At 43.1% G+C, this 27,274-nt stretch overlaps 1 protein-coding gene across 2 annotated transcripts in view; it reads left to right on the top strand.

Moving 5' to 3' along the window:
• Positions 1-299: 299 nt before the first annotated feature.
• grm8b (glutamate receptor, metabotropic 8b) overlaps positions 300-27,274 on the top strand; it is a 211,070-nt gene continuing 184,095 nt past the window's right edge. The window contains exons 1-3 of one of the 2 annotated variants that reach the window (XM_033635399.2): positions 300-6,753; positions 6,846-6,874; positions 13,050-13,881. In XM_033635399.2, the coding sequence (XP_033491290.1) occupies positions 13,339-13,881 (543 nt within the window). In that variant the 5' untranslated portion in view covers positions 300-6,753; positions 6,846-6,874; positions 13,050-13,338. Of the gene's footprint in view, positions 6,754-6,845; positions 6,875-6,934; positions 8,012-13,049; positions 13,882-27,274 lie in introns of those variants that run through there. The other variant, XM_033635400.2, reaches the window with a different exon arrangement.

Genomic DNA, 27,274 nt, shown 5'->3' with positions numbered 1-27,274 from the left:
TTATTGCGGCCTGCTCTTGCAGAGTCCTTATTTGATCTGTTAGACGTCATTATGAGCTTAAGTTTCCCAAATTCAACCTAAACCTTTTATTAACCTCTTCAGACACTTGGTCAGGCAGAAATATGTTATATTCTGCAGGAATAAATATATAAATTTAGTCACTAACTCAGGAGCAGTAGGGAGATGCGTCCTACATCCTCAGCTGCCAACAGCGCCCCCCCTTAACTATGCTTTTAAGTTCACCACATCCTCTCCCCTTTTTGTCACGTCCATGGGAACGGCCCAGCTTTACCCCGGATCCCACACGGGTGAAGATAAGAAAAACAGATGTGGGGGTCATGAATTCAGTATGCATTCCTGAGCAGAGACTAATTTCTCTTGGAACCAACTTGAAATGTCTCTCAAAAGTAAAACTATACATTTTATCCATCTTCTAACATTGTAACTGTGCATAATCCTTGTTTGTTAGTTGAATGATTTTTTTTTCTCAATCTTATGTGTTTAATCCCTCATTCAACATGGAGTCATACTGCCATCTTGTGACGATAGTTAAGAAGGGTTCCCATAATTAATATGTGCTTTGTCATTTAGTATGTTGATGCAATTGCAGACTAGTTTGTAGTGTTTGTGCACGAAACATTTATACTTGTGTTCCGCTGATATATGCAGTATAATAATCATATTAAATTTAATTTGATGTTGAGAGCCGATTTTGACCATAATGGGAAGAGTATGTGTCTATCGCGTGTAACATGTTAAAGTATTTAATCTCACAAAATAAAGTTTCATTAAAGCTCATTAAGTTTCCTCCGAAATAAAGCAATGTCTAAACTATGGGACCCGCCTTGCCTCGAACATGACACCTCAAGCTGGTTTGATAAAACTCTTGAGCTCGGTGCATCTCAGCCTTTTCTTTTGCTTTTACTTGGCCTACTTTTCTTTCTTTCTTTTCGTCTGTGCCTTCAGTAACATTATAGCCTACCTGAAGTGACAAAGCCAGCTGATTGCAACATTTTTTTTAGACGCGTTAATGATAACTTTGATAATAATATCAAACGGCCAACGTTTTCATCCATATTATAAGCGAGTAGCCACAGCCAAATAGATAAGCTACTGTTCAACCTGCAACTCCCTCAATGATTTATCGGATCCAGCGCTGCCAGACACTTGCCGCAGTGGTTCTTTTGCCAAACCAAGAGACTTTCTGCAGCCTAAAAGAACCGACGTTTGAGGGCCACCTGAAGGACGTCACAGTCAGGCTCAACCGCTCCTCCACCACTGTGTTCTAGCCGATTTCATTCTGCTGGGAAGTCAGGGAGCCGCAAAGTGACAGTCCGGGGTCCTCGGAGAAACGTCTGCCTGATTCAATGCTGCTAAGAAAGTAGGCAAAGAATTTCCCTCACTTGATGCAGCCGCTGTGTTGTGATAAGAGTTGATGTTGAATAGTAGACTTAGTTATTCTGATCTTAATTTAGGTTTCGTTAGGTAAATGGTTTTGCGCATAGTCACATACACACATCTCACTATTGCCAAACTGAATAACTGACAAAAGTGTTACCTCTTGTCTTAATCCATTTATACATACTGTTGATTTTGTGTTATTTCATATCATCCTCATTTACTATTCATTTACTCAGTTGTTAAATAGTTAACCTAAATAAATCTTCATTTATCGCCAAGTCGTCGTCTGTGTTTATCTCTTTTGAGTAGGAACTAAGATGACTGTATAGAGAATTCATAACCCAGATATTGAGATTGATTCATTATTGATAAGTGTACTGACAAATAAATAATTGGTTTCCCGAGTTATGAATTTGGTTAGTCCAATTGTCTTCATCAAACCAGAACCAAGTGGTTTTTATGCCTAAACGTAATCATACACTATCCACAAGACATTAAGTTTCAACATACCCACTAAATAATAATGTTCAAACATATTGGTGGTTTGCATAAACGTACAATGCCAACACTTCTTCTGACGATTGGATTGTGGAGACATCACATTAAGTAGCATTCATCCCTTCAGGAGAAGGAGGAGACACTGAGGGCTCTAGTTTCCCAAACATTTTCAAATGTTTCAAACATTTGCTATGGAATACACGTGGAGCTGATAGTGAGGACCCCCCCAGAAATTTGTCCCCACAATGTAAACCAGTAAAAGGGTTTCGTCTAGGTTTTAGGTGAAGCATGGAGTGTTTATAGCTGAGGTTAGGTACCTTTTCACATAAGAGTACATCACAAATAAACAGTACATTCACAAAATGATTACATCTTAGATCTACATCAGCATTCTCAGTTTGTCCGTCTGTCCTTTTGTTGTGACAGCGATATCTCAAGAACACCTCAAGAGAGTTTCTTCCAGTTTGACACAAACCTCCACTTGGACTTAACGATGAACTGATTTGATTTTGGTGGTCAAATGTCAAGGTCACTGTGACCTTGTCTGTTTCATTCCTGTGAACGTGATATCTTAAGAACACCTTGAGGGAATTTCTTCATATTTGACATAATTGTCCACTTGGACTTAACAATGAATTGATTAGATTTTAAAGGTTGAAGGTCAAGGTCACTGTGGCCTTGCATCCCTCTGATTGTCGTGAATGCGATCTCGTCAGATCATGTGTGTTAGTGGAGGACTCAAACACGGAACCAAGAAACACAAACAGGTAAAAGAAAACTGAAATATTTCGCCACAAATTTTTGATTTAACATTTGTTTGTGTCACGTTAAACACAAGAGACGCAACATGTTAATTCATAATAACACTTTAAACAGAAATGGTGAAAATACGAAACATCTTAAAGGTCCAGTGTGTAAGATTTAAGGGGGGTTTAGTAGCATCTAGCAGTGAGGACAGCAGACATTCAAAAATTATCCACAGAGGTCTTTTCCTCTCCAAAACAAACAAACCAGCTGATTTAAATCTGTAAAAACACTGAATAAAACAGTTTCACTATAAAAATCTGTTTCTTCGATGCTGTTTGGAGTGTTGGAGACGGGTCACTATCAATCAGTCAATTCAATCAATCAATTTTATTTATAAAGCCCAATATCACAAATCACAATTTGCCTCACAGGGCTTTACAGCATACAACATCCCTCTGTCCTTTGGACCCTCGCAGCGGATCAGGAAAAACTCCCCAAAAAAACCCTTTAACGGGGGGAAAAAACAGTAGAAATCTCAGGAAGAGCAACTGAGGAGGGATCCCTCTTCCAGGACGGAAGAGGGATCCCTTTGCATGTCTCCGTGCTGGTGATAGCTGTGGCCGGAGGCATTTTATTTTCAGGCTCTCCGCCCATCTGTCTGTCCCATTCTTGTGAACATGACCTTGAGGGACTATCTTCAAATTTGACACAAGCCTCCACTTGGACTGAAGAATAAACTGATTAGAATTTGGTGGTGGACCTTGGGATGTCACAAAACATTTTTTGGCCATAACTCAAGAATTCATTCACTAACAATTAGGACAAAATTTCACACAAAGCATTAAAATATGAAGTGATGACATTTTAGATCCAAGAGGTCAAAGGTTAATTTTACTATGACATCATAATGTCCTGCAAATATTTTATTTTATTTTTTACTAATATACCCTTTTCCCATGAAAATTAGCATGCCTAAACATGCTAAAAACAGACGATAGGCTCCCATTGCTAGAAGACTAGAGCTGTGTACATGTGCAGCAGACGACTCATGAGTATTCCTTTGTGGTCATTTATTTTATGCCTCCGTGCTGTTGATAGCTGTGGCCGCAGACGCTATTTTTTTGGGTTGTGGGTACATCCCTATTTCTGCACGTCTGTCCCATTCTCGTTAAAATGTTATCTCAAGAACGCAGAATTAAATTTGACCAAAATGTTCACTTGGACTCAGCGATGAACTGATTCTATTTTGATGGGCAAAAGTCAAAGTTACTGTAACCTTGCATCTGTCTCATTCTCATCAGTGTGATATCTAAAGAACATCTTGAGGAAGTTTCCTCAAGTTTCACACAGACGTCCGCTTGGTACGGTGGCCGAGAGGGGTCACAGCACATGCAAACTCCACAACACCTGCAAATCCACACAACACACGCACATTAAGAAAACACCCCCAAAATTCATACCGACCGTAATCAGTGACAAACTTACTGGTTGTTGACATTCCCAGACTTCCCTCAAGACGCTGGTCGGAAGTTTAACATGTGTATTAGGTGGTAGACAAGTAAGTGCAAATAACTTGATCCTCTATAACTAACCTGTTGGGGCGCATCAATGTGTCATCGATTCTTGTCCGAGCATCTAAATTGTTTTTGGTGGTCAAAAGCAGGTCTGTGAGTGATTAAAGTCCCCCTGGAAACATTTTCGTCGTCATCTTCAATTTGGCGTGTGTTTTCGTTTTTGCCAAGCGTGCAGCTTCTTGCTTGTGTTGTGAGCATTTGCAGCGCATGTGTTTGCGAAATCGATGAATGTGTTTTCTGAATTTGGGGGTGTTTTCTTAATGTACGTGTGTTGTGTGGATTTGAGGGTGTTGTGACCTCTCTTGGCCACCGTAACTTGGACTCAAGAATGAACTGATTAGAATTTGGTGGTCAGAGGTACAGCCATTAAAAGTGAGTTTAGGGACATTGACGCCATTGATTCAGCCATTGTCTTTCATTTCATTCCTTAACGTCCATCTTCACAGTAATGAAGAATTCCTGTGTTTCAGCAGCTGCTTCTATTCATGAGGACGTGTTTTTCATACGGTATAAAGGAGTTTTAATGCCTCCGAACCAGCGTTAGCTGTGGCCGAAGGCACTGGGTCTCATTCATGAAAAGTGAGTAACTCTGTGTAGATTTGAACATAAAAGCCTACGCTACTAAAAACCTACTCCGGATTCAGGAACACCGCGGGAAACTCAGATTTGATCGTAAACACGTGTGTATGATCATGAATGCCAATCCATCATGAAGTGACAGCGCGCTCCCGGTAATCAGCAATTAGCATAAATCCCCGCCCATGAATAGCCAATGACCACCATATGAGGAGGTGTAGGTGCATCCTGTCGACCTGTCAGTCATGGCGCAAACAAAGAGAAAGAAAAAAGAATTTTTCCGAAGTGGAGATCAAAATAATTTTGGGTGAAGTGGACTGAAGAAAAAACTTTTTATTTTCTTCAGTTAGTAGTGGTGTGACAGGGACAGGCAAAGCGAAGGCCTGGAGGGAGGCAACAGATGCTGTTAATGTTGTCTCCGTGGTACAAAGAACCATGTCAGAGGTGAAGCGTAAATGGTTTGATATGAAACTGGAGGCAAAGAAACACATAAGCACACACACAAAAAATACAGCGGTCACCAAACAAACAGAAGATTCATTTGTGGGGTTTTGAATGAAGTGAGAACGGGAAACCAGAGATGTTTTGTGCATAATGGATAAACTCTAGATCAGTGATGGCTGTCGGAATGTAGAGCCATTTAACATTTATTTTAACAAATGATACGGATAACATATAGCCTACAGCAGTTTGTATGCATCGTCTTCAAATTATTTGAATCTTAATAGCCTAAAGCTCTGTTTTATACAACGTAAATTAAACATTTTTCAAATCAGATTTATTCATTCAAATGATCAAAAAGCCAAAAAAAAAAACCAAACAAAAAAACGTGTTGTCTCAAATAATTCTTTCAGCTGGCGCGTGCTCCTTCATGGCTCCACCACCTGCTGCTCCTGCTGAACCCAGGCACCGAGGCCGAAGAGGCTGTGATCCGGCTGTCCCTACGGATATTTTTATTATCATCATTCAACATGTAGAAAGAACGTGTAATCTGTTGAGTCAGTTTGCATAGATAATTCACAATCATGAACCTAATCTGGATCTTAAACCTGCTAATTGCCAACTGATTTAACTGAATGTGTTATATTTTTAATATTTTGTCACGTTTAGATTACGTGTTTCAAAGGCATCTGTGTATTGTGTACATAACAGAGCGCAATATGAATTAAAATTGTAATTTCCAATAGTGACAAGCAATATTTATGTGCTTTACTAAATTTACACAAGCACTACGAGTGGTCGGGAGCAGGAATAGATTTTGTTAGTAGCTACGAAAAGATCAGCGCTACTAAAATATTGATGAATGCGGACATGCACGTAAATTTCCGTCTGCGAACAGTTTAGACACAAATTCCTTCTGCTCACGTTTCATGAATGTGTTTTCAGGTTGTCCGTCTGTTCTTATGTCTGTCCATCTGTCCGTCTCACATGATTTCAAGCGCCTTGAGGGAATTTCTTCAAATTTGACACAAACATCCACTAAAGTGATCACATTTATATCCAAAAGGTCAAAGGTCAACTTCACTGTGACCTCATAATGTTTCTAAAAACACCTTTCTGTCCAATACTCAACGTCATATCTCAGGAACAGAATTTCATCAGACATTTGGTCAGATACTGAATTTGTGACCCACCTTCAAACCGTGCTGATTGTATAGATCTTCTGTGTGTGAAGCATCCATGTTTTCAGAGACACTGGGCTGGTTGACGGAGGCATATAACCGTGAGGTGGTAATTCTAGTTTTATTTTATCAGCGCTCTGAGATTCATATCAGGAGATCACTGTCGCTAAGCGTAGGTTGGCCCTCTGTCAGTCAGAAGATACCTGTGCTCTTTATCATTCAAGGAAAACATCCTGTATATCTAACATCTCCTCTACACTTTAGATAAACTCACTGCCTCTGTACATCTGAGGAGTCTCAGCCTGAAGGTTCCCAAAAATTCAGAACAGCCCAAAGTAAGAACATTCAGACTTTAAAGATGGAATAATCAGCAGCACCTGATTTCTTAGACAGATTTTCCTGCACTGACTGTTCCTGTCTCTGTTAGATCATCTGACTGAAGTGGAGCTCTTTCAGGTAAACACGACTTGAGTGAACAGTACTGAATATGTTAAAATCGTGAACACACTAGTTTCAAAGATATATATGTATAGTTTCACATGATATATATGATGGGCGAAGGATTGTTACTTCTGTCTTTGTCTTTGGCTGCAGAGAATCACAAGTCATCCATTGCTTCACAGCAGTGAAGCTCTCCGTTCAGGTAAGGACAGGTGGCTCTACCTGTCCTCAAAGCCAGATCATGTTAACTGAGCACTTTGACGGTGTTTGGGTGTAGCTCCGCTGTTTGTCCGCTGGGGGGCGTCCTGTCTCCATCTCTGCTGCTCCCCCTCAGCAGCTCCTCTCTCTGACAGCCTGGTGATGAAGCTCATTAACTTCATCTGTTTACTGCACGAGCCACACACACACACACACACACTGCTCCTTCCTCTCCTGTTTTGTTCGCACCTTCCTCTCCACCAGACCAGGACCGGGGTCATGCTGCTTAGACCTGAGACCCGCTCCATGACCACCGGGGAACTTGATGAGACCCTCAGACTCCCATCAGCCTGGACTCTGCTGGTGTGATGAGCCTGAGAGCCTCCCGTGTTTCCTGTGACGCAGGACAGCCGCGCCGCGCCGCACCGCGCCGCGCACTTCGGAGAGCTCCGAGAAGGGGAGGAGGGAAAAAAAGCGCGTCCGTCACTTCGGTCTTCTGTGACCACTCGACCCAGACGTGAAGATGTATTTTACTGTGGTGAGCACCTCGACACACTGATCTGAGAGCTGTGTGTGGGAAGAGAGGAACCCGGGCTCCGGAGCGTCATCCTCAGGCTGAGCGGCGAGAGGGAGTCGAACCGACACCTGCAGGTGATCCGGAGCGGCACAAAGCTGCTGTTTGGAGGAATTTACCGCTTCTCATCCAGGATCAGGAACAGATCGGGAACAGATCGGGAACAGATCTGCCCCGGAACTGCGGGAACAGATAAAAGTGGATTTAATTGATTTTTTCTCCTGCTGGTTGGTGGATGCTGATGAGGAGCCGGATCGAGTCCTCGCGGAGGAATTTAGAGCAAAATGTTTGTGTGATGTGACAAACAGCTGGAGACAGAAAACATCTGTCTGACCTGTGACACCGAGAGGAAACACCTGCTCCTGCTGCGGAGAGGAAAGGTACCTGAACGCATCACAACAGAATCAATCAGTGTTCAATTAAAGATGAATCCATCTTAATAATATTACTGTTGTTATCATTATTATTATTATTATTATCATGCTAGAGATACGAGCTCTCTCTGTGACATCCCACAGATTATTGTCTGGTAAATCCACCAGTAAAATCAATCAATCAATCAATTAGTTAATCGATCAGTGGTCAATAATGAGGCACCGGGACCGCTGGATGATCTCAGACTGGTTTCTGATCAGAATCAGGATTCTCTGATATCAGCTGATTCTGCTGGAATGCAACTTGAGCTCGTGCTGATGCGCTCGTGCGCGCGCGTGCGCGTGTGTTAAACTTAACTAACGTGTGTGTGTGTCTGCGTGCGCACTTAGGACGGTTAATGTGTTCGAGATGGAAGTGTCGCCGACGTGTTTTCTGCGCGCGGGTTTTGGTGATGCCTCTACGGTTTCGGGTGCGCTTGTGTGACTGTGGTGTGCGCGCGCGAGGCATAGATTACAGCTGTGTGTGCCCGAGGATTTGTGTGTGTGTATGTGTGTGTGTGTTTTAAATACATATTTAAGAGGGAGAGATGTGGAGAGAGTCTAACATGAGGATCAAACAGAAAGAAACTCACCATCTGTTTAAACTTGGCCATAAGTATGTGGACAACAGCCATATGTAAGAGTTGATGGTGTTGCCTTCCAAACACAGATTTGTTGATGTTTTCTTCAGCTCCAGTTTGTTGTTGATATTAACAATTAATTTAAGAAAGGTATAATTGATTTAAGAACACAGAACTGCAACAGAATCCTCAATCCTAAATGATTGAGTTGTTTTTTTCCACCTGGACCTTTATGCTCTGCCATTTCTCCTCTAATCATCAGGCTGTAACCTGTGACAGGCTGTTATGATACCACAACTATCACACAGTCACACGTAGGTTTACATCACCAAAGGTTTATGACAGAATCAGAGAGGAGAGGGAGAGACGCTGTGCTGCTGCCAGAGGAGCCGCTGAATGAGTTCCCTCTGAGCGCTAAGAGAAGTAAAACATTCAGGACGCCACAGTTTATTCCACACTACTGAAGCTGCTCCTCTTTTTGGATCCACCAAGGAGTCGCTAATAATTTCATTTTCAGCCATACTTGCTGTTGCCGTGGGTAACAATATTACGTCAATATGTCAACAAGTAGAAATATTGCACAGTATGAATTTTTCATATCATTTAAGAATTATACTGGTATTATCATGAACAGATGAGGTGCACCAGTGTTAATTAATTCAGCCATAATCATGAAGCATTCCTGAGGTACCGTAGTTATTGACGAGGCAGGAGGAGGTGGTGCAAAGTAGGGGAAGGAATGTCAAAAAAAAGAAAAAAGAAATGTAATCACTGGGGAGGGACTTGTGTTTTTATTTTGGCTAAGGTGAGGGACATACAACTTTAAATGGTTGGATTTAGTATTTATTTTAAACACCCTCTGAACCCCAGATCCCACAGGCGGGATTGACAGGAGTGATTTCTTTAAAAATTGCTAAAACTACATCATTTATAACAGCCAGAAAGTGGAAAACACAAAACAAAACAGAAATGTTTGTCAGATTTTCAAATTATCCACGGTCCAAACGCTTCATTGGCAACAAAGGCTTCCATCTTACCACTTTATTTATGTGTGTCATTTGAAATTTCACCAGAAATAAACTGTTTGCAAACCTAATCCTGTAGGAAGCATCACATTCTGTGCTCCTGCATGCACAACAGTTGTGATAAACAGGCTTTTTTCAACTCTGAATTTAGTTTTTAACTTTCACACATGCTGACAAATGGTCAGGACATCAGATCAGAAAATGCCTCTATGTGTCATTCTAGATGGCATGGACAAATACATATTTTGTTGTTTAATTTGGAGGCAATTGTCATTGCACATGGTGATCTGATGCCCTGTACTTGTCACATCATCTAAACTACTAATGGGTGGACCTTAGCTCCTTAGCTTGTTTAATTCCTGTAAAGCACAGTTTCAATATACTGAGTCGAACCTTGCATCTAATTAAGAATCCCACATGATGGTGGACGTCCGATGTTAAAACTTGTCTGGTGTTTCTCAGCTTAAATAATTTTCGTAAGGGATATGCACGTTAGTGGGTTAACAAGATGGTGCTGTCAGCCCTAGAGTGGTCTCCTCTGGTCTGAATCAGGGACTCATGTTGTTCCAAAGTTGTATAATTGCCTAGAGTTGGTTCGTGTTCTCACGGCAGCATTTACAAGAGGACCAGATCAAATGCCTTGTGTGAGAAAGCTGCTCTTGATTGGTCAGAATTCCCATGTGGGAAAAATCCAGGAAGTAAAGCAAACGTTGAAGAAGAGTACACTTGCAAGATAAATGTGACACTTTCTAATGTCACAATGGAGGGACAACTACGCAGGTTGATTTTAGCGCTGCTCATCGTGGACTATATTGCTGTCATTGTTCATTTTAGTCAAACCATACAGTTTGAAAACGAGGCGCGGCTCCAACTAGAAAACAATGTTTTGATGCATTGGATGTGCTGAATGTGCATATTAAGGCAGTACAGGAGGAGGTGCACATTAATAATCCTCCAGGACTGTAACATGCTCATGTTTAACCCAAACAATGTGTCATGTGACTGCAGTTGCTTCACATCCAGGTCAGAACACCTTCTCACCACAAACCAACCGCACCAGAGTTCCTTTGGAACCAGACTGAGACCACCTCTTCAAGAAGGTCTCAGTCTGGTTGTTTCGATGTGCACCTGAGTGTGATTGCTGTGTTCACACCTGCCCAAACGAACCGCACTGAGGGGGCAAATGAACTTAAGTTCGAGTGAACTGAACCAAACAGGGCACGGCTCTATAAAACCGTACTTAGCTACAGTGATGCTCTGAGCTAAAGGCTGATATCAGCATGCTAACATGCTCACAATGACAACGCTGATATTTAGCAGGTGTTGTGTTTACCATGTTCACCATCATCTTGGTTTAGCATGTAAGGATTCTAATGTACAGTAATTAGCAATGAACACAAAGTAGCCTACAGCTGAGGCTGATGTGAATGTCAGTTTTGCATCAGTTGAAAAACCACATGAAACCGCTTTATGTCAGAAAGTCACCAAAGTCAGTAGGATTCATCCTCAGGGGAACAGGAACGTCTGTACATAAGTCACTGCCAATCCATGAAGTTGATGTTGAGATATTTCCTATAAAAAGGGAGAACTCTGACCTGCTGGTGAGGAGAGGTCAGGAAATCACTGAAGTCACGAGAATTCATCCTCTGGGGAACATGGACGTCTGCACAAAATATCATAGCAAGGTATTGAATAGTTGAGATGTTGTAGTCTGGGCCAAAGTGGTGGACCGAGTTAGCTATCTTGGCTAAAAACATGGAGATGTGCACTTAATACAAACTGTATCATAAGTATGGGAACAATCTCCACCTTACACCATCTAGTAAGGTAATAAAAGTAATATTTTAATACATTTATTTTCTGGACTTTGTTGCAAATGTATCAACCTAAAACAAATAAAAACTAAAACACAAAGTATTTAAACCCATCTCCTCACTATGATCAACATTCAGAGTCCAGAACAAATACATTTCAGGAGGTCTCCAGGTGGTGGACCCCCCCTCCTGATCATAGACAGTTGGTTTGTTCCACTTCCTGCTTGTAGAGTTTAGGAAGCCATTTTAACAGATCGTGTGTTAGTGGAGGACTCAAACATGGAGCCAAGAAACACACACAGGTAAAAGAAAACTGAAAAGTTTCACCACAAACTTTGATTTAACATTTGTTTGTGTCAGATTTAACAAAAGAGAAAAAACATGTGACTGAGTGAGAAAACTTTCAGTAAAGATGGTAGAAATACCAAACACCTTAAAGGTCCAGTGTGTAAGATTTACTAGCATCTAGCAGTGAGGACAGCAGATTACAACCAGCTGAAACTTCTCCCGGTTAGAATTCCTTCAGTGTTCATTGTTCAGGAGGGTTTTACCAGGAGCCAAATTATCCACAGACATCTCTTCCTCTCCAAAACAAACAGACCAGCTGATTTAAACCTGTAAAAACACTGAATAAAGCAGTTGCACTTAAAAATTGAGTGTTTCATTATATTTTCAGGTTGTCCGTCCCAATCTTGTAAACACGATATCTCAAGAACACCTTGAGGGAATATCTTCAAATCTGACACAATCCTCCAGGTGGACTGAAGAATAAACTGATTATAATTGGGTGGTCAAAGGTCACTGTGACCTCACAAAATATGCTTTTGGCCTCAAGAATCGTTATGCTAATTATGACAAAATGTCACACAAATGTCAAACAGGATAAAATAATGAAGTGATGACATTTTATATCCAAAAGGTCAAAGGTCAGCTTGACTGTGACATCATCATGTTTTAACGTCATATCTCAGGAACAGAAGGGGAGACATTTGGTCAGATACTGAATTGGTGACTCTAATCTTGAAACTGTGCTGATTGTATAGATCTTCTGTGTGTGAAGCATCCATGTTTTCACTGACATGGATGGAGACTGTCAGAGACACTGGGCTGGTGGGCGGAGTCATACAACCACAAGGCGGTTATTCTAGTTTCTCTGATTACTGAGGATCCAGACGCGGTCTCTTCCTCTCCAAAATAAACAGAAACATGGCATTGCAACATGGCGATCTCCATAGACGAGGACCAGCTCCCTTTGTAGATATATACAGCTCATTCTAAGCTGACAAAAACACAGAGATTCTTATTTTCAGATGATTCTACACTGAAGAAAACATACTGATGATATGATATTCCATTTCTGCCAATGTGTCCCCCTAAATCCTTCACACTGGAACTTTAAAGTTTGTAAGAGAGAATCAAGTCAACATATGATGCAGTGTATAAAGAGGTTGTTCTGGTATTACAGTTGGATGTTGGCATGTAGAGCAGAGGACTGAGTCAGCACCCTGCAGTGCACCTGTGCTCAGAATCTCTGGTTTATTGATCGTGTATTGATCGTTTCCTCCTCTGTCTGAATCTTTAACAGGTTTCAGGAAGAATGTGAAACTGGAGCTGCTGAGACCCTGAAGCTCCGTCTCCTCCTCTGCAGACAGCGATGTCCGACACAGGAAGCAGTACTGCAGGAACACCTTGGGGTCAGCATTCGTAGGTGGGACTGCCCGCCGTGGTTGGCCCTGCCCTGGGTGACGGGGGACTCCATGGTCTGGCTCAACCCATCCTCGCCACACCCGCCTGCACCGCCACTGCAGCCACCTGCCTGTTGATTGTGCGACCGTATCACCTCTCACTTCCCCTGCAGCTCCACTCACCTCAACATGGCGAGGGGTCAGAAGCCCCCAGGCGTCACCGGCCACTGCGTCCTCTCTCTGCTGATGCTTGAGAGCTGCTGGCTGCTTGGCTCCGCTGCCCAAAAGCCCGCCATGCTGTCGGACTCCCAGCAGCCCCAGCAGGAGTATGCCCACTCCATCCGGCTGGATGGTGACATCATCCTGGGCGGCTTGTTCCCAGTGCACTCTCGTGGTGAGAGGGGTGTCCCCTGTGGTGAACTGAAGAAGGAGAAGGGCATTCACCGGCTGGAGGCCATGTTGTTCGCCATCGACCTCATCAACAAGGACCCGGAGCTGCTGCCTAACGTGACGCTTGGGGCGCGCATCTTGGACACGTGCTCACGTGACACCTACGCCCTGGAGCAGTCGCTCACATTCGTCCAGGCACTCATCGAGAGGGACGGCTCAGACGTCCGCTGTGCTAACGGAGATCCGCCCATCTTTGCCAAGCCGGATAAAGTGGTGGGCGTCATCGGGGCGTCGGCCAGCTCGGTGTCGATCATGGTGGCCAACATCCTGCGACTTTTCAAGGTAAGAGAACGCTGTCAGGGGAAGTTTGAATCGGTGTGGTTGCTGCCGTACTGTGACCTGTTGTGACTTAACTTTGGTCAACACGACGATCAGCTGTTTCAGCTGACTGACCTGTAAAAACACTTTGTGTCTCTGACTTTCCTACCTTTGTTGGACCAGCTGACTCCAAGGGTTTCACATCTCTTAGCAGCTGTAAAATGTTCAAACAAAACAGTAAGTTGCACCTGAGAATTGATCAGAACAGTCAAGCCAGTCTGAAGACAAACGAGACAAACCTTCTGCAAAATTTACCACAAGAAGTTTGTTTTTTAAAGTTTAAGGTCAGAGAGAACTTCAGATAACAATCATTGTAAAATATCCTGAAGCTTCTCGAGTTAAACAGAGAAGAGGTGAAGAGGTTTTCTTTTGAGGCGACGCTCTGACAACATGAGTGGATGTTAATCATCTGTGACCTTTTGTCTTTTACCTTGTAACTCAGAAAATGTTGTGTTTGAGTCACAAAGACTTTATTTAAAAAAAAATCAAAGTTCTCAGCACCTTAAAATGAAATGTTTTCTTACCTTAACTTGTTGAGTGTTACAACTCTCTTTGCCCAGAAATGTATTTTTCTTATTGTGACTTCACTTTAATGTTTGAGCTGCGCTGTGCAAAGTTTGTTTTCAAATTCTTCTGCTGAAGAGGGAAAGTTTCTCTGTACTCACCTTAGTGTTGTTTAACAGGATTTTATGTTTGGGAGCCAATCAGGGTCCAGTATTCAACTTAAACAAGTTTGATGTGGTTCCAGTGCACTGAGAATGGATTTTTCAATGATGTAAGAGACATCTTGGGTCCAGCAATTAAGCTTTATTTATAGGTTCAGTATTTTCACTGATGGAAAATGAACAGATTTAATTTTAAGAATAAACTATGTCTGGTCATTTTTGACCCCAAAAAAAAGAGAAAAATCTGCCTGGAGCCGCAAAACATGTTTGAGCCTTGATTAAATGTTAAAACATTTTTTAAAATTCGGTTTTAAAGGCTACAAATTTTTACAATTGAAGAATGTAAGAATCTCTCTAGACTTACAACAATGGTCAATGACTGAAATGTTAAAAAAAAAAACTGTTATTCATTTTCATATCATTTTTGGTTAAAGCCACAGGGAGCCAGGGAGAGGGGCTAAAGAGCCTCAGGTTGCCTCCCCCTGATTTGGACGTTCCTGTCTCATTGTTAAAGGCAGGTTTGTTTTAATGAGCTTAGGGCTGCTTTCACACCTGCCCTGTTTGGTTCGGTTCAATCAAACTCAAGAGACCTTCTTGAAGAGGTGGTCTCAGTCCGGTTCCAAAGGAACTCTGGTGCGGTTGGTTTGTGGTGAGAAGGTGTTCCGACCTGGATGTGAAGCAACTGCAGTCACATGACACATTGTTTGGGTTAAACATGAGCATGTTACAGTCCTGGAGGATTATTAATGTGCACCTCCTCCTGTACTGCCTTAATATGCACATTCAGCACATCCAATGCATCAAAACATTGTTTTCTAGTTGGAGCCGCGCCTCGTTTTCAAACTGTATGGTTTGACTAAAATGAACAATGACAGCAATATAGTCCACGATGAGCAGCGCTAAAATCAACCTGCGTAGTTGTCCCTCCATTGTGACATTAGAAAGTGTCACATTTATCTTGCAAGTGTACTCTTCTTCAACGTTTGCTTTACTTCCTGGATTTTTCCCACATGGAAATTCTGACCAATCAAGAGCAGCTTTCTCACACAAGGCATTTGATCTGGTCCTCTTGTAAATGCTGCTGTGAGAACACGAACCAACTCTAGGCAATTATACAACTTTGGAACAACATGAGTCCCTGATTCAGACTAAAGGAGACCACTCTAGGGCTGACAGCAGCCTAAGTTTCAAAAATCTTTGCTCAGCAGAACCAGTTGACCGTATTAATACCTGTAATAATAACCTATATTTGAGCTCTCACTGCTGCTGTGTTGTGTTCACTGAACCAGCAGCAGCGCAGCTCAAACCACGTTGAGAGGGCCTTATCTGACTGAGTAAATCCAGTGATTGTGATTGATGTTGATCATATTGGGCTGTTTTGGTGCCTGACACACTGCACGTGCCCATAACGGCTGCACTGCCCATTCCACCAAGCTGGCAACATGCAAGCTGCGACTTGCAACATGAGATTATACCTCTCACTCATTTTGTCATGTTAGATGAAAAACCTCCCAGCATGCTGAAGGCAGAGCTCGGTGCAGTCTGGGTAACTCTGATAGATCTGGTTTTCTCCCTTTTAACCCTCCTCTCTTCTGTGTTCCCTGTGAACCAGCAGAGCTCACAGCTCATCACTCACATTCTGCAGCTGTGAGGAAAAATATAAACTGTTGTATGATGAGAAAAAAACTTTCTATTAATCTGAACTGACCTCACAAGTTCCACGTTTCGGATCATTGTTTCCATGAACTTGTAAAAGATGTTTGTCAGCACACAGTTGACGAATCTTTGAACTGAACGAAATTATTCTAATTAAAAAAAGTGATTGCTGGTTTCCACCACAGACCTGAACCTGACGTGCATTAATCCGAAAAAGCATAACGCAGTGACTGAATATAATTTGGACCTGGCCTGTCTACAGCCTGAGGTGGAGTCTCTGTTAGCAGACATGTTGTTTGCTCTGTGATTTTTGGGGTCACTGACTATTTCCTCTTTATAGTTTCAGTCATGGGTCTTTTGTATGTTTGACATGAGTCAGACCTAAAACTTTCAAAGCTGTCACAGAGCTGTGAAGGAAACATGTTCAGTCTCCAGCTCTTCCTCAGCTTCATCCTCCCTCTGAGCTGGATGCAGCACAGATAACACTTTCAGACAGATGTTTTCCCGTTGACATAAAGAAGCTGATCCCAGCTGTTGCCTCGTTGTCTTTCGGTGCGTGCTGCAGACAAAACGTGTCTGGAGGTGGCGTGTTGCTGTGCATGGCAGCAAACAAATTCCACCGCCTTAAATTAGTGATGAGCTGTATGATTCGTGTGTGTGTGTGTGTGTGTGTATGTGTGTGTTAGAGCCCGGCCAGCTTAATGAGGACAGAAAAGGCCCAACAACATCGCTTATCTAAAATTAGCCGGAGATGCCTCTGGGTGGGGGGGAGGCAGAGGGGGGAGGGCAGATTTTGCTGATGCAGAGGTTTCCTCACCCTGCTGCCGCTCACCAGCACCGTCACAACCCTCAGCTGCAGCCAAGACTCTGACAGGTAACAGAGACTGACTGCAGGAGTTAAATTAAAGTCGATAAAATGTTCTCAGTTAATGTAACGTAAAGTAAATCAGCAGTGAAGTCCATAAGTTCAAGATGCATGTAAACTCCAGTGGGATGAAAGATGTCCATCAGTCTCATTTATAAAGCAACACACAGGATCCAATTTCCTGTCTCCAAAATGTTCATAAGCACCGGTCAAAGTTTCTCTCAACAAGTGTGTTTTTATAGATCACAACTTTTGTGTGGGAAGTGGCGTACGCCTCCTTCAGGCCTCGTTTTGTGCGTACACAATGTTTATATATTATGTGTATATATTACACTCAGCTGAAAAGCAGCCTATCGTTTGCCTCTCTGGTTGAAAGTTTTATCTTGGTATTACCTCAAAGTACCATCAATGTGTGCATGGTCAGAGGTGGGCTTCGTTGCACCTGTAACCACACCCAGCAGTGATGTCATGGGTTCCTGGAGCACAACTGTGCATCACTGCAGCGAGGTGAGAAGTTAAACCACGAGAGGTCAGCAACAACAAGAGTGTCGGGGTTTTAAAATTATATTTTCTAGCAACATTAACATTCTAGGTAAGAGTCCTGCGCTGAAAAGGTAATCGACCCTTTGAGGGCCATTTTATCAGCTGGAGGTGCAGCTGCCTCTCCCCCACAGGGCTGTAGGCTCCATAGGAGTGTTAAAATGTGTTTGTCTTGTTGTGTTATTGGGAGCCAGAATAGAAGGAGTCATGGCTCAAAACCAGTCGCCACTGCCCGTCAACAAAAACAAAGACAACTATGGTTAAATGTGATAAGACCAAAGGACTGGACGGAGGCCAGATCCTCCTTTGGTGTCTTGAACTCGATGTCGGTCACTCGACCTTCATCAGGCAGACAGTTTTGTTACAAAGAGAAGCCGTCTTAAGCAGGAGTGTGAGTTTGCAGTCACATTAGTCCCATTACCCACGTGCATAAATACCAAACATCAATCTGTGTAACAATCAACAGTATTATTCAGAGAGATAAAGGAATAAAGAAGTAAAGATTAACAACTGCCTATTGACGATCACTAACATACCCCAAAAAGTTTACATTGGATAAGTACGTTGTTAAGAATAAATGCTTAAGTCCTTTTTGTTAAATTGCATTCTCTAAAAATATATATACATTTCCAAATCTTGCAGGTAGAAAATGAACCTGTAGGGGCATGTTTAGAGAGAGAGTGAGCATCAATACACAAATAGGACACTTGATATTAAATACAACAAAGCCTGTCGCAAAACATGTCACAGGGTGAAAATTACATCAAAATATACAAGTCAAGTTACCCTCCGTTCAGTTCTGATTTTGCTTTTCTCTTCTCGTTCATTGGAGGGAATGTACAGTAATTTTGCCCCCTTACTTACATTACTAAAACATTACATCACTCAATAATCACTGACAAAAATAATAATGATACTCAGAGTGAGATATCCCAGCTTTACATGTATTCATAAGTATCTCAGTATCCCTGAGATGTCCCGGCTCTAAGAATAGATAAATCATCAGTATCCGTCGTGTCTGGATTCGGAGGAGTTTTGCTGTTAATAAAAGCTCCTGTGAAGGTGTCAGAGGTGAGATCCTCCATCTGAAACTGTGATATGCTCCCGCTGCATTTGCATAATATTTGCACATCCATTTCGCACAGCATCACACGTTGTGAGCCTGGCCTCGGTCTCCAGGAGGACACTCTGCTGCGACAGTCGCTCATGCTGCTGCGTTATATTTCCATCTCTGCGTGGGAGAGGCAGAAAACACAGCGTCTCTGTTTATGAGCTCGCTGCAGACTCGGCCCAAAAACACGAAATAAAAATGAAAGAGGTGAGAAAATAACAGAGGGAGGAATGAAAACAGAGGGAACCTTCCTCCTACATCGCCGGGCGTAAACTGTGAGAGGGAGGACGAGAGCTGAGCCTCCGGCAAAACGACTGGCTTTTACCATAGAAGAAGAAAAGTATTACTGTCAGTCAGCATCATCTGTGTTATACTGGGAGGTGTTCCCAGTGCAGGAGGAAGTATTCAGATCCTTTACTCCAGTAAAAGTACCAATACCACACTGAGAAAATCCACTACGAGTAAAAGTCCTGCATTCTTACTGAAGGAAAAGTTTTATCTGATGTTTTTGGATTAATATTCCTGCTGCATTAATGTGTATGTGTCATTTTTAACTCCTTTATATCCTGTTGGGGAGTTTAATCTACAGCAATGCATCATGGTCTATAAGATCATCATATGTCTGTAGTGTGGCTGTCCTGTGAGAACCACGTATCTCTAAAGAGTCATAAAAACAGCCAGTTTTCATTTAGCTTCAGAAGGAGGAGAATTTTCTCAGCTCATAAAGGAACACTTCATCCTTCAGTTTATCACAAACATTCAGCATAGACAGGACACTCACGCCAACTGTGAGACCCAGGAGCAGCTTACGGTTGTGTTTGTCAAAGTTAGCACGTGTATATGAGTTTTTTTAACACAGGTAAACCCACTAAAATAGGTGATAGACTGCCATAACTCTCTGTAGCTCTGCAGCAGATGAGTCACAGGTATTCTTTTCTCTTGCTTATTCAGTCTCTCTTTCAACTTTGGTGGTTAGTGGTGCTAATTTGGAATGATGTTCGAGCGATTCTTGCCCTACTGGAGATACTGGGTTGTCATTGGACAGGAAGGGGATGAAAAACAGTCATCTGAAAAGTAACTAAAGCTGTCAGACAAATGTAGTGCAGTAAAAAGTACAATATTTCCCTCTGAGATGTAGTGGAGGAGAAGTATGAGGTAGCATATAAAGGAAAGCTTCCAGTAAAGTACGAGTTCTTCAAACCTGCACTTCAGAGTTAATGTACTTGGTGACATTCCACGATTGTTTAAAAAGCCACATTACTAACAACGTACCTAATAAACTGGCACCTTAGTGCAGATTTATAGTAACTCGTAGCTGTGTGAGCAGGATGGTGTCAGATATTGTTGACAGCTCAGCTATGGAGCGTTCCCAGTGGTTCCTGTGAGCTTGAAAGACTTCCCAGTAAGAGAACCACTTGTAAAGTTAAAAACCTGAAGTGAAGCATTTGTTACCTCCTGCGGCTCCGTATCATCCCAGTCACTGATTCTTTTGTTTCCCTGTTTTCTCTCTCTGATTTCCGCCTTTGTGTTTGTGACAGAATGAGGTGATGAAGATCAGCAGACACCAAACAGATGTTATTACTGTGCTTGATGATACAGAACGTCTCCAGGTTGAGACGGAGGAATTCTTCTCTCTGAGTGCTGCAGTGTAGAGTCTGAGAGAAAGCACTCTCCAGAAATGTTTCTCTGAGTTTCCAGGCAGCTGATCTTTGCACATTCTGGAGACGTGTGAATATTGAGGCTGGTTTTCTCTCTCCAAAGTGTTGCCTCCTAAAATCACACCACCCTGTGCAAACACAGGCAGCAGATGGTTCATACGAGGCAACAAACACATCATCTGTGTGACAAAAGAAAAACAGAGGACATGAAACTGTGAGGGGGACCGTGCAGTTTACTGCTGTTTTCAGTAGCTATGATGGATTTTTATGAGCCCTTGTAAGTTTAAAGTGCATCACATGCCTCGTAAAGTTCTGTTGTTCTAAAGCTAACCAGGTGTGCATGTTGCCTAAAGCTAACCAGGTGCTTTTGTCGCCTAAAGCTAACCAGGTGTGCATGTTGCATAAATCTAACAAGGTGTGCATGTTGCCTAAAGCTAACCAGGTGCTTTGGCTGCCTAAAGCTAACCAGGTGCTTTTGTTGCCTCAAGCTAACCAGGTGTTCTTGTTGCCTAAAGCTAACCAGGTGCTTTGGTTGCCTAAAGCAAACCAGTTGCTTTGGTTGCCTCACACTAACCAGGTGCTTTTGTTGCCTAAAGCTAACCAGGTGTGCATGTTGCCTAAACCTAACAAGGTTTGCATGTTGCCTAAAGCTAACCAGGTGCTTTTGTTGCCTTGCGGCGCACCATCAAGGCAGAAATATGCCCGCTGGGAGCCGTTCAGCACCGCGGAGAGCTCCCCACTCAACCCCGACCCCAGAGTTAATAACAGGAGGTTATGGTGTTTCACTCTCTTCTCTCTATGACACTTGTATCTCGACCAGTAGCCTACTTTTGTTGCGTTTGCTGATCCTCTATGGTACAGAAATACAATATAACCTAGTATAAACACATATCGGAACAACAGGATGTCGGACCAATGACATGGACCCAACCTAACAAGGTGCTTTTGTTGCCTAAAGCTAACGAAGTGCTTTTGTTGCCTAAACCTAACAAGGTGTGCATGTTGCCTAAAGCTAATGAGGTGCTTTTGTTGCCTAAACCTAACGAAGTGCTTTTGTTGCCTCAACCTAACAAGGTGTGCATGTTGCCTAAAGCTAATGAGGTGCTTTTGTTGCCTAAACCTAACGAAGTGCTTTTGTTGCCTAAACCTAACAAGGTGTGCATGTTGCCTAAAGCTAACCAGGTGCTTTTGTTGCGTAAACCTAACGAAGTGCTTTTGTTGCCTAAACCTAACAAGGCGCTTTTGTTGCCTCAACCTAACGAAGTGCTTTTGTTGCCTAAACCTAACCAGGTGTGCATGTTGCCTAAAGCTAACCAGGTGTGCATGTTGCCTAAACCTAACAAGGTGTGCATGTTGCCTGAAGCTAACCAGGTGCTCTTGTTGCCTCAACCTAATGAAGTGCTTTTGTTGCCTAAAGCTAACCAGGTGTGCATGTTACCTAAAGCTAACCAGGTACTCTTGTTGCCTCAACCTAATGCAGTGCTTTTGTTGCCTCAACCTAACAAAGTGCTTTTGTTGCCTAAAGCTAACCAGGTGTGCATGTTGCCTAAAGCTAACCAGGTGTGCATGTTGCCTAAACCTAACAAGGTGTGCATGTTGCCTGAAGCTAACCAGGTGCTCTTGTTGCCTCAACCTAATGAAGTGCTTTTGTTGCCTAAAGCTAACCAGGTGTGCATGTTGCCTAAAGCTAACCAGGTGCTCTTGTTGCCTAAACCTAACGAAGTGCTTTTGTTGCCTCAACCTAATGAAGTGCTTTTGTTGCCTAAACCTAACCAGGTGTGCATGTTGCCTAAAGCTAACCAGGTGCTCTTGTTGCCTAAACCTAACGAAGTGCTTTTGTTGCCTCAACCTAATGAAGTGCTTTTGTTGCCTAAAGCTAACCAGGTGCTTTGGTTGCCTAAACCTAACCAGGTGTGCATGTTGCCTAAAGCTAACCAGGTGCTCTTGTTGCCTAAACCTAACGAAGTGCTTTTGTTGCCTCAACCTAATGAAGTGCTTTTGTTGCCTAAACCTAGCCACATGCTTTTGTCAATGACAGCTCTCGTCTGTTTGCGGCTCAGGGGATGTGGCGTATCGTCCACTGTGCAGAGGATTGTTGGTCAGAATAGCCACTAACGCATGCTGGTTTGCATCCTGCATCTGACACACTATGAATTGGGACAGACTAACGGCTCATTTATGCTCAACGTTAAATACGGATCTGGATGTGGACGGAGCCTTCTGTCCGTGCTCCGCGTTCATTTTGTCCGTATTTCTGCACGTTTCCATTACGGATACGGGCCAAACGGAGCAGTACCACCAGGAACTGTGGGGGCAGAGTTGCTGTCACTACCTGATACGTAGCTCTAGTGAGACACGAAGAAGAAATAACAATTGAATTTCTCTCATCGGCAGTACTAGAGAAAAGAATTCTCCGTCCTCCAGTCGCGATGTATTTAACGGTCTCACCGACCACCGCCTCCTACAACACTGCCTCTGTTTTTGTTTTTTATGCAAGAGCTACATTATCAATATCTCCTCCACAGTCGCCATGTTTGTTTTTGAGTTTGTTGTTGTCATAAACTTTTGACTCTGGGCTGCCCCCTGGTGGATATATTGGTTAACATCCATGCCAACGTAAAGGGCGCATGGAAGTATGTGGGCAGTGACGGTAACATCGTTTGAAACGGACGTATACATTTTCGTACGTAAAGGGAGCATAAATGAGCCCTAAATCTTTTTCTGATGTACTACAGTGTATATGGTAGTATGGGTATCTGTTTTAGCAAAAAGATGCCTGCGTTTGGGAAGTACTGAGAATACAATCAGATAAATGAGTCTGCAGGAGTCACCTGACAGTGTGACCTGGATGTCTGAGCAGCAGCATCATGTCCAATCAGCAGCCTCACATCACATTAACATCCTAAATGAACGTGAGGCTGAAACGGCTCCACCTTGATGTTCTGAATGTAAGCTGGAGGCATCGGCCGGCTGATCTGTCTCGATTACCTGATCACTCTGTTGTTGGTTAACAAATGTAATTTCTCTCTGAGAGGAAGCAGAGACAGAGGAGAGGGTGGATAATGGAATTTAATCGAGGGGAATTTGCTCATTGTAGCGGCAATTCATTAGTGCGACTGATAATAACGACCTCGTTAAGCTGTCTGAAGCTATCGTTCTCATTGTTTTTTTCCTGTCGTTGTTAATAAAGCTTTTTGTGCTTTATGCTCATTTTGATGGTCTCAATTTGTAATCCATCCAGTTTTCAATAACCCACTCTCTCACTGATAATAGTGTGTGTGTGTGTGTGTGTCAGGGAAGGTAATACTGACAAACTGACTCATCAGCGTAATACGGTTGAGTACACACAAATATTGTATTGTACTGCATTTTATTGTGTTGTACACACACTTGAATATCTCAGAAAAGATTTAACAAGGCTGTGAGAACATGATGAGAGCAGCGAGTCGAAGAACATCAAATAAAATGCCACAATACATAAAATAAAATAAAATATAAAACAATGAATTCGATGAAGCCAAATGTGAAGCAGTCGGGATGAGAGTCAGCACCTCCAAATCTGAGGCCGTGGTCCTCTGCTGGAAAACGGTGGATTGCCCCGTCTGGGTTGGGGGAGAGGTACTGCCTCTAGCGAGGGAGTTCAAATATCTCGGGGTCTTGTTCACGAGTGAGGGTAGATTGGAACGTGAGATGGATCAGCGTTTTAATGTGGCTTCTGCAGTGATGCAGGCGCTGCGCCGGACCGTCGCGGTGAAGAGGGAGCTGAGCCGGAAGGTGACGCTTTCGATTCACTGGTCCATCTACATCCCAACGCTCACCTATGGTCATGAGCTCTGGGTAGTGACTGAAAGAATGAGGTCACGGATACAAGCAGTCGAAATGAGTTTCCTCTGTAGGGTGTCTGGGCTCAGCCTTAGAGATAGGGGGAGGAGTCAGACATCTGGAGGGTGCTTGGAGTAGAGCCGCTGCTCCTTTGCGTCGAAAGGGGTCAGTTGAGGTGTTTTGGCCACGTCCCACTGGTCGGAGGCCCCGGGGCAGACCCAGAACACGCTGGCGGGATTACATATGTCATCTGGCCTTGGGGTCCCCAGGAGGAGTTGGGGCGAGGGATGTCTGGAGTACTTTGCTCGGCCTGCTGCCCCCGTGAGCCGGATAAGCGGATGAAAATGGATTGGAAAACAATGAAATAAAATGCCACGAAAACAACTGGTGACCACAGCAGTGGAGCAACACCGACTACCATTAACATTGTTTTCTGCCGGGATCACCTAATGTTACTGTCCTGCTCTCGTCCATTAAACTGATATACGGTTTGCTGTTTAATGTCTGCCTGATTCATGAGAACGCAGCATGACAGACTTAAATTGTAGCAGATCTGTTTGCTAATTCATCAGTTTACCAACATGAAATTGATCCACAACTTTGGTAAGAGTCACTGATTCATAAGAAACCTCTTGGAGTTTTTAACTGTTGTTAGACTGACTCTTCAGAACTTCACAGTCTCACAGTGAAAATATTCACCTCTCTGTCCATGTGGTCCGTTTGGTTTATTCCTGTATTGTGTTGTTCTGCAGCCAGATGAAGAAATCTGATCCATATGGGAATAAAAACACTCAGAGCGGAGCTGAGGTAATAATCTAAAATTTCAGACTGCTGTGGAGTCGGCGTGACCTCCGCACATCATCATCATCATCGTCATCAGCTGAGCGGTGGTAAAGGTCAGAGGTCAGCTGGTTTCATCACCAGACTTCAGTCATCACAGAGGGAAAGATGGATTTAAATAATTTTATTAAACACAGAAGAAGTTATTACATTTTTTATTCAGGCATGAAATGATTTCTGTCTCTTTAAAAAGATATTCCTCCCTCGTATCTGTGTGGATCAGACAGAAAGAAAGAAACCACTTATGACAGGGTTTTTTTCACCTGTTATCAGGTGTGGTGTCTCTGAACATGTAGAGTCTGGTGTTTCCAAAACCACTGACGGAGCAGAAGTTAGATCATAGGACAGCAGGATTTTATTAATGGAAAATATTAATTTCAGATTGGCTAGCAGGTGTTTCATATCTGAGGCCTGGTCAGTTCCTCGTACCTAAAACGTCACTGTCTTCCTAAAATTATTCAAATGACTTTTTTTATAATGACTAAGGTTTAGTTAGTTCTTGGCACCCCCACCCCGTGACAGGTGGTGGAAAAGACTTGAATACTTGTTTTTTTGTCATCATCTCTGGTGATGGCTGCACATGGCCAGTACGGATTCGACACTTGCGAGAAAACGGCAGACGGTAAAGACAAAGTTTATGAGCCGAAGCGCAGGAGAGTTCTTCAGTTATTCTGGAAACAGGCAGCATTAATGGATGCAGGCGAAACTCCAACTATGTATTACGCAGTTTGTAGCATGTTTGAGAACAAATGGGGTCGTTTTTCAAAAGCATGTTAAGCTGGATTGCCGTAACAAGAGCTGACAGCAACTCGCTTGCAGCGGGGTCTGCCCATTGGTCCGACAGCCCATTGGTCCGACCATATTAAACCCATTGTTCTGAAGTCCAGCTGTTCCGAAATCATCATGATGCCCTGTGGTTAAGGTCTGGTTAGGTTTAGGCACAAAAACCACTTGGTTAGGGTCAGGAAAAGATCATGGTGTGGGTTAAAATGAAAAAGAAAGTGACAAACACATAAGCCGTGAGCCTGCTTCGCCTCAAGCCTTTCCCAGCTGACCCAGAGCCAGTCGCGGCGCACCATCAAGGCAGAAATACGCCCACCGGGAGCCGTTCAGCACCGCGGTGTTTCATTCTCTCCTCTCTATGACACTTGTATCTCGACCAGTAGCCTACTTTTGTTGTGTTTGCTGATCCTGTATGGTACACAAATACAGTATAGCCTAGTGTAATCACATATCGGAACAATGGGACGTCGGACTAATGAGAGGTCGGAACAATGCTACGGCACCCTTGCAGCTCAGAGGGCTGCCGACAGCTGTTCCTCAGAGGTCTCAAGCCTCCTACAGACTTTGAGATTTCAGTAATCTAGAAAATTTAGTGCAGCTACACTCTAATAAATAATAAACTTGGGTACGACATCAGGTTTGATGTCTGCAGACTGTACGATGACAGCACCTACTGAATCACAGGCTACGCTGACGATGCGATATCTTCCCATACTGAGTGCACAAGGATGCTGCAGGGTTATAACTTCTCCAACTGTGAAGCTCAACATAGAGGCTCACATTATTAAATAACCTAAAGTTTTGTGGGCACTATATACTGCAGTGTGTGTGTGCGTGTGTTTGCTAGCTGCTCGGTGTCTCACCTGGCAGCTGTAGCTCCGCCTCTATTTCCTTCCATGCTTCGTCCTTCTTTACACGATCATGGTCAGAGCTGGAGGACACGTCATACAGACAAGGCTTCACAAGGTTTTCCTCTTTGCTGGAATCACACACATTTATTTTAGCGTGTTTTGCCTCCATGGCGAGCTGCTATCTATCTGTCTGTTTGGGTTTAGCGCTGATCAGTGCGTCATTTCATGCTGCATTTCTATTGGTTGGTTAGTAGACGTAGGTGTTAACAGCAGTCACACAGTGAGGTGGTCATCCCAAATTCCTGACACTGTCAGAATTTTATCCCAGGCTGTCTTTGATTGCAAGATGATAACAATTACCCTGGTTACAGCGACGGAAAGAAACAGAGGGTGAAGCTGGCAGGAAAAAATCTAATTTTATTATATATTATGTTTCTGTTTTTTTTAGTGCCATAAAAAGTAACTGTGGAGAAACTGGTGTTTTCTGTCATAATAAACTAAATCAGCAGAGTTTTGAAGAGGAAACATGAGCAGCAACATGATGCTCATTAGAGTTCACACACATC

The sequence above is a fragment of the Epinephelus lanceolatus genome, chromosome 5, assembly GCF_041903045.1.
Source record: "Epinephelus lanceolatus isolate andai-2023 chromosome 5, ASM4190304v1, whole genome shotgun sequence".
In the NCBI taxonomy this organism is placed as follows: domain Eukaryota; kingdom Metazoa; phylum Chordata; class Actinopteri; order Perciformes; family Serranidae; genus Epinephelus; species Epinephelus lanceolatus.
This window is presented reverse-complemented; position numbering and strand designations above follow the sequence as displayed.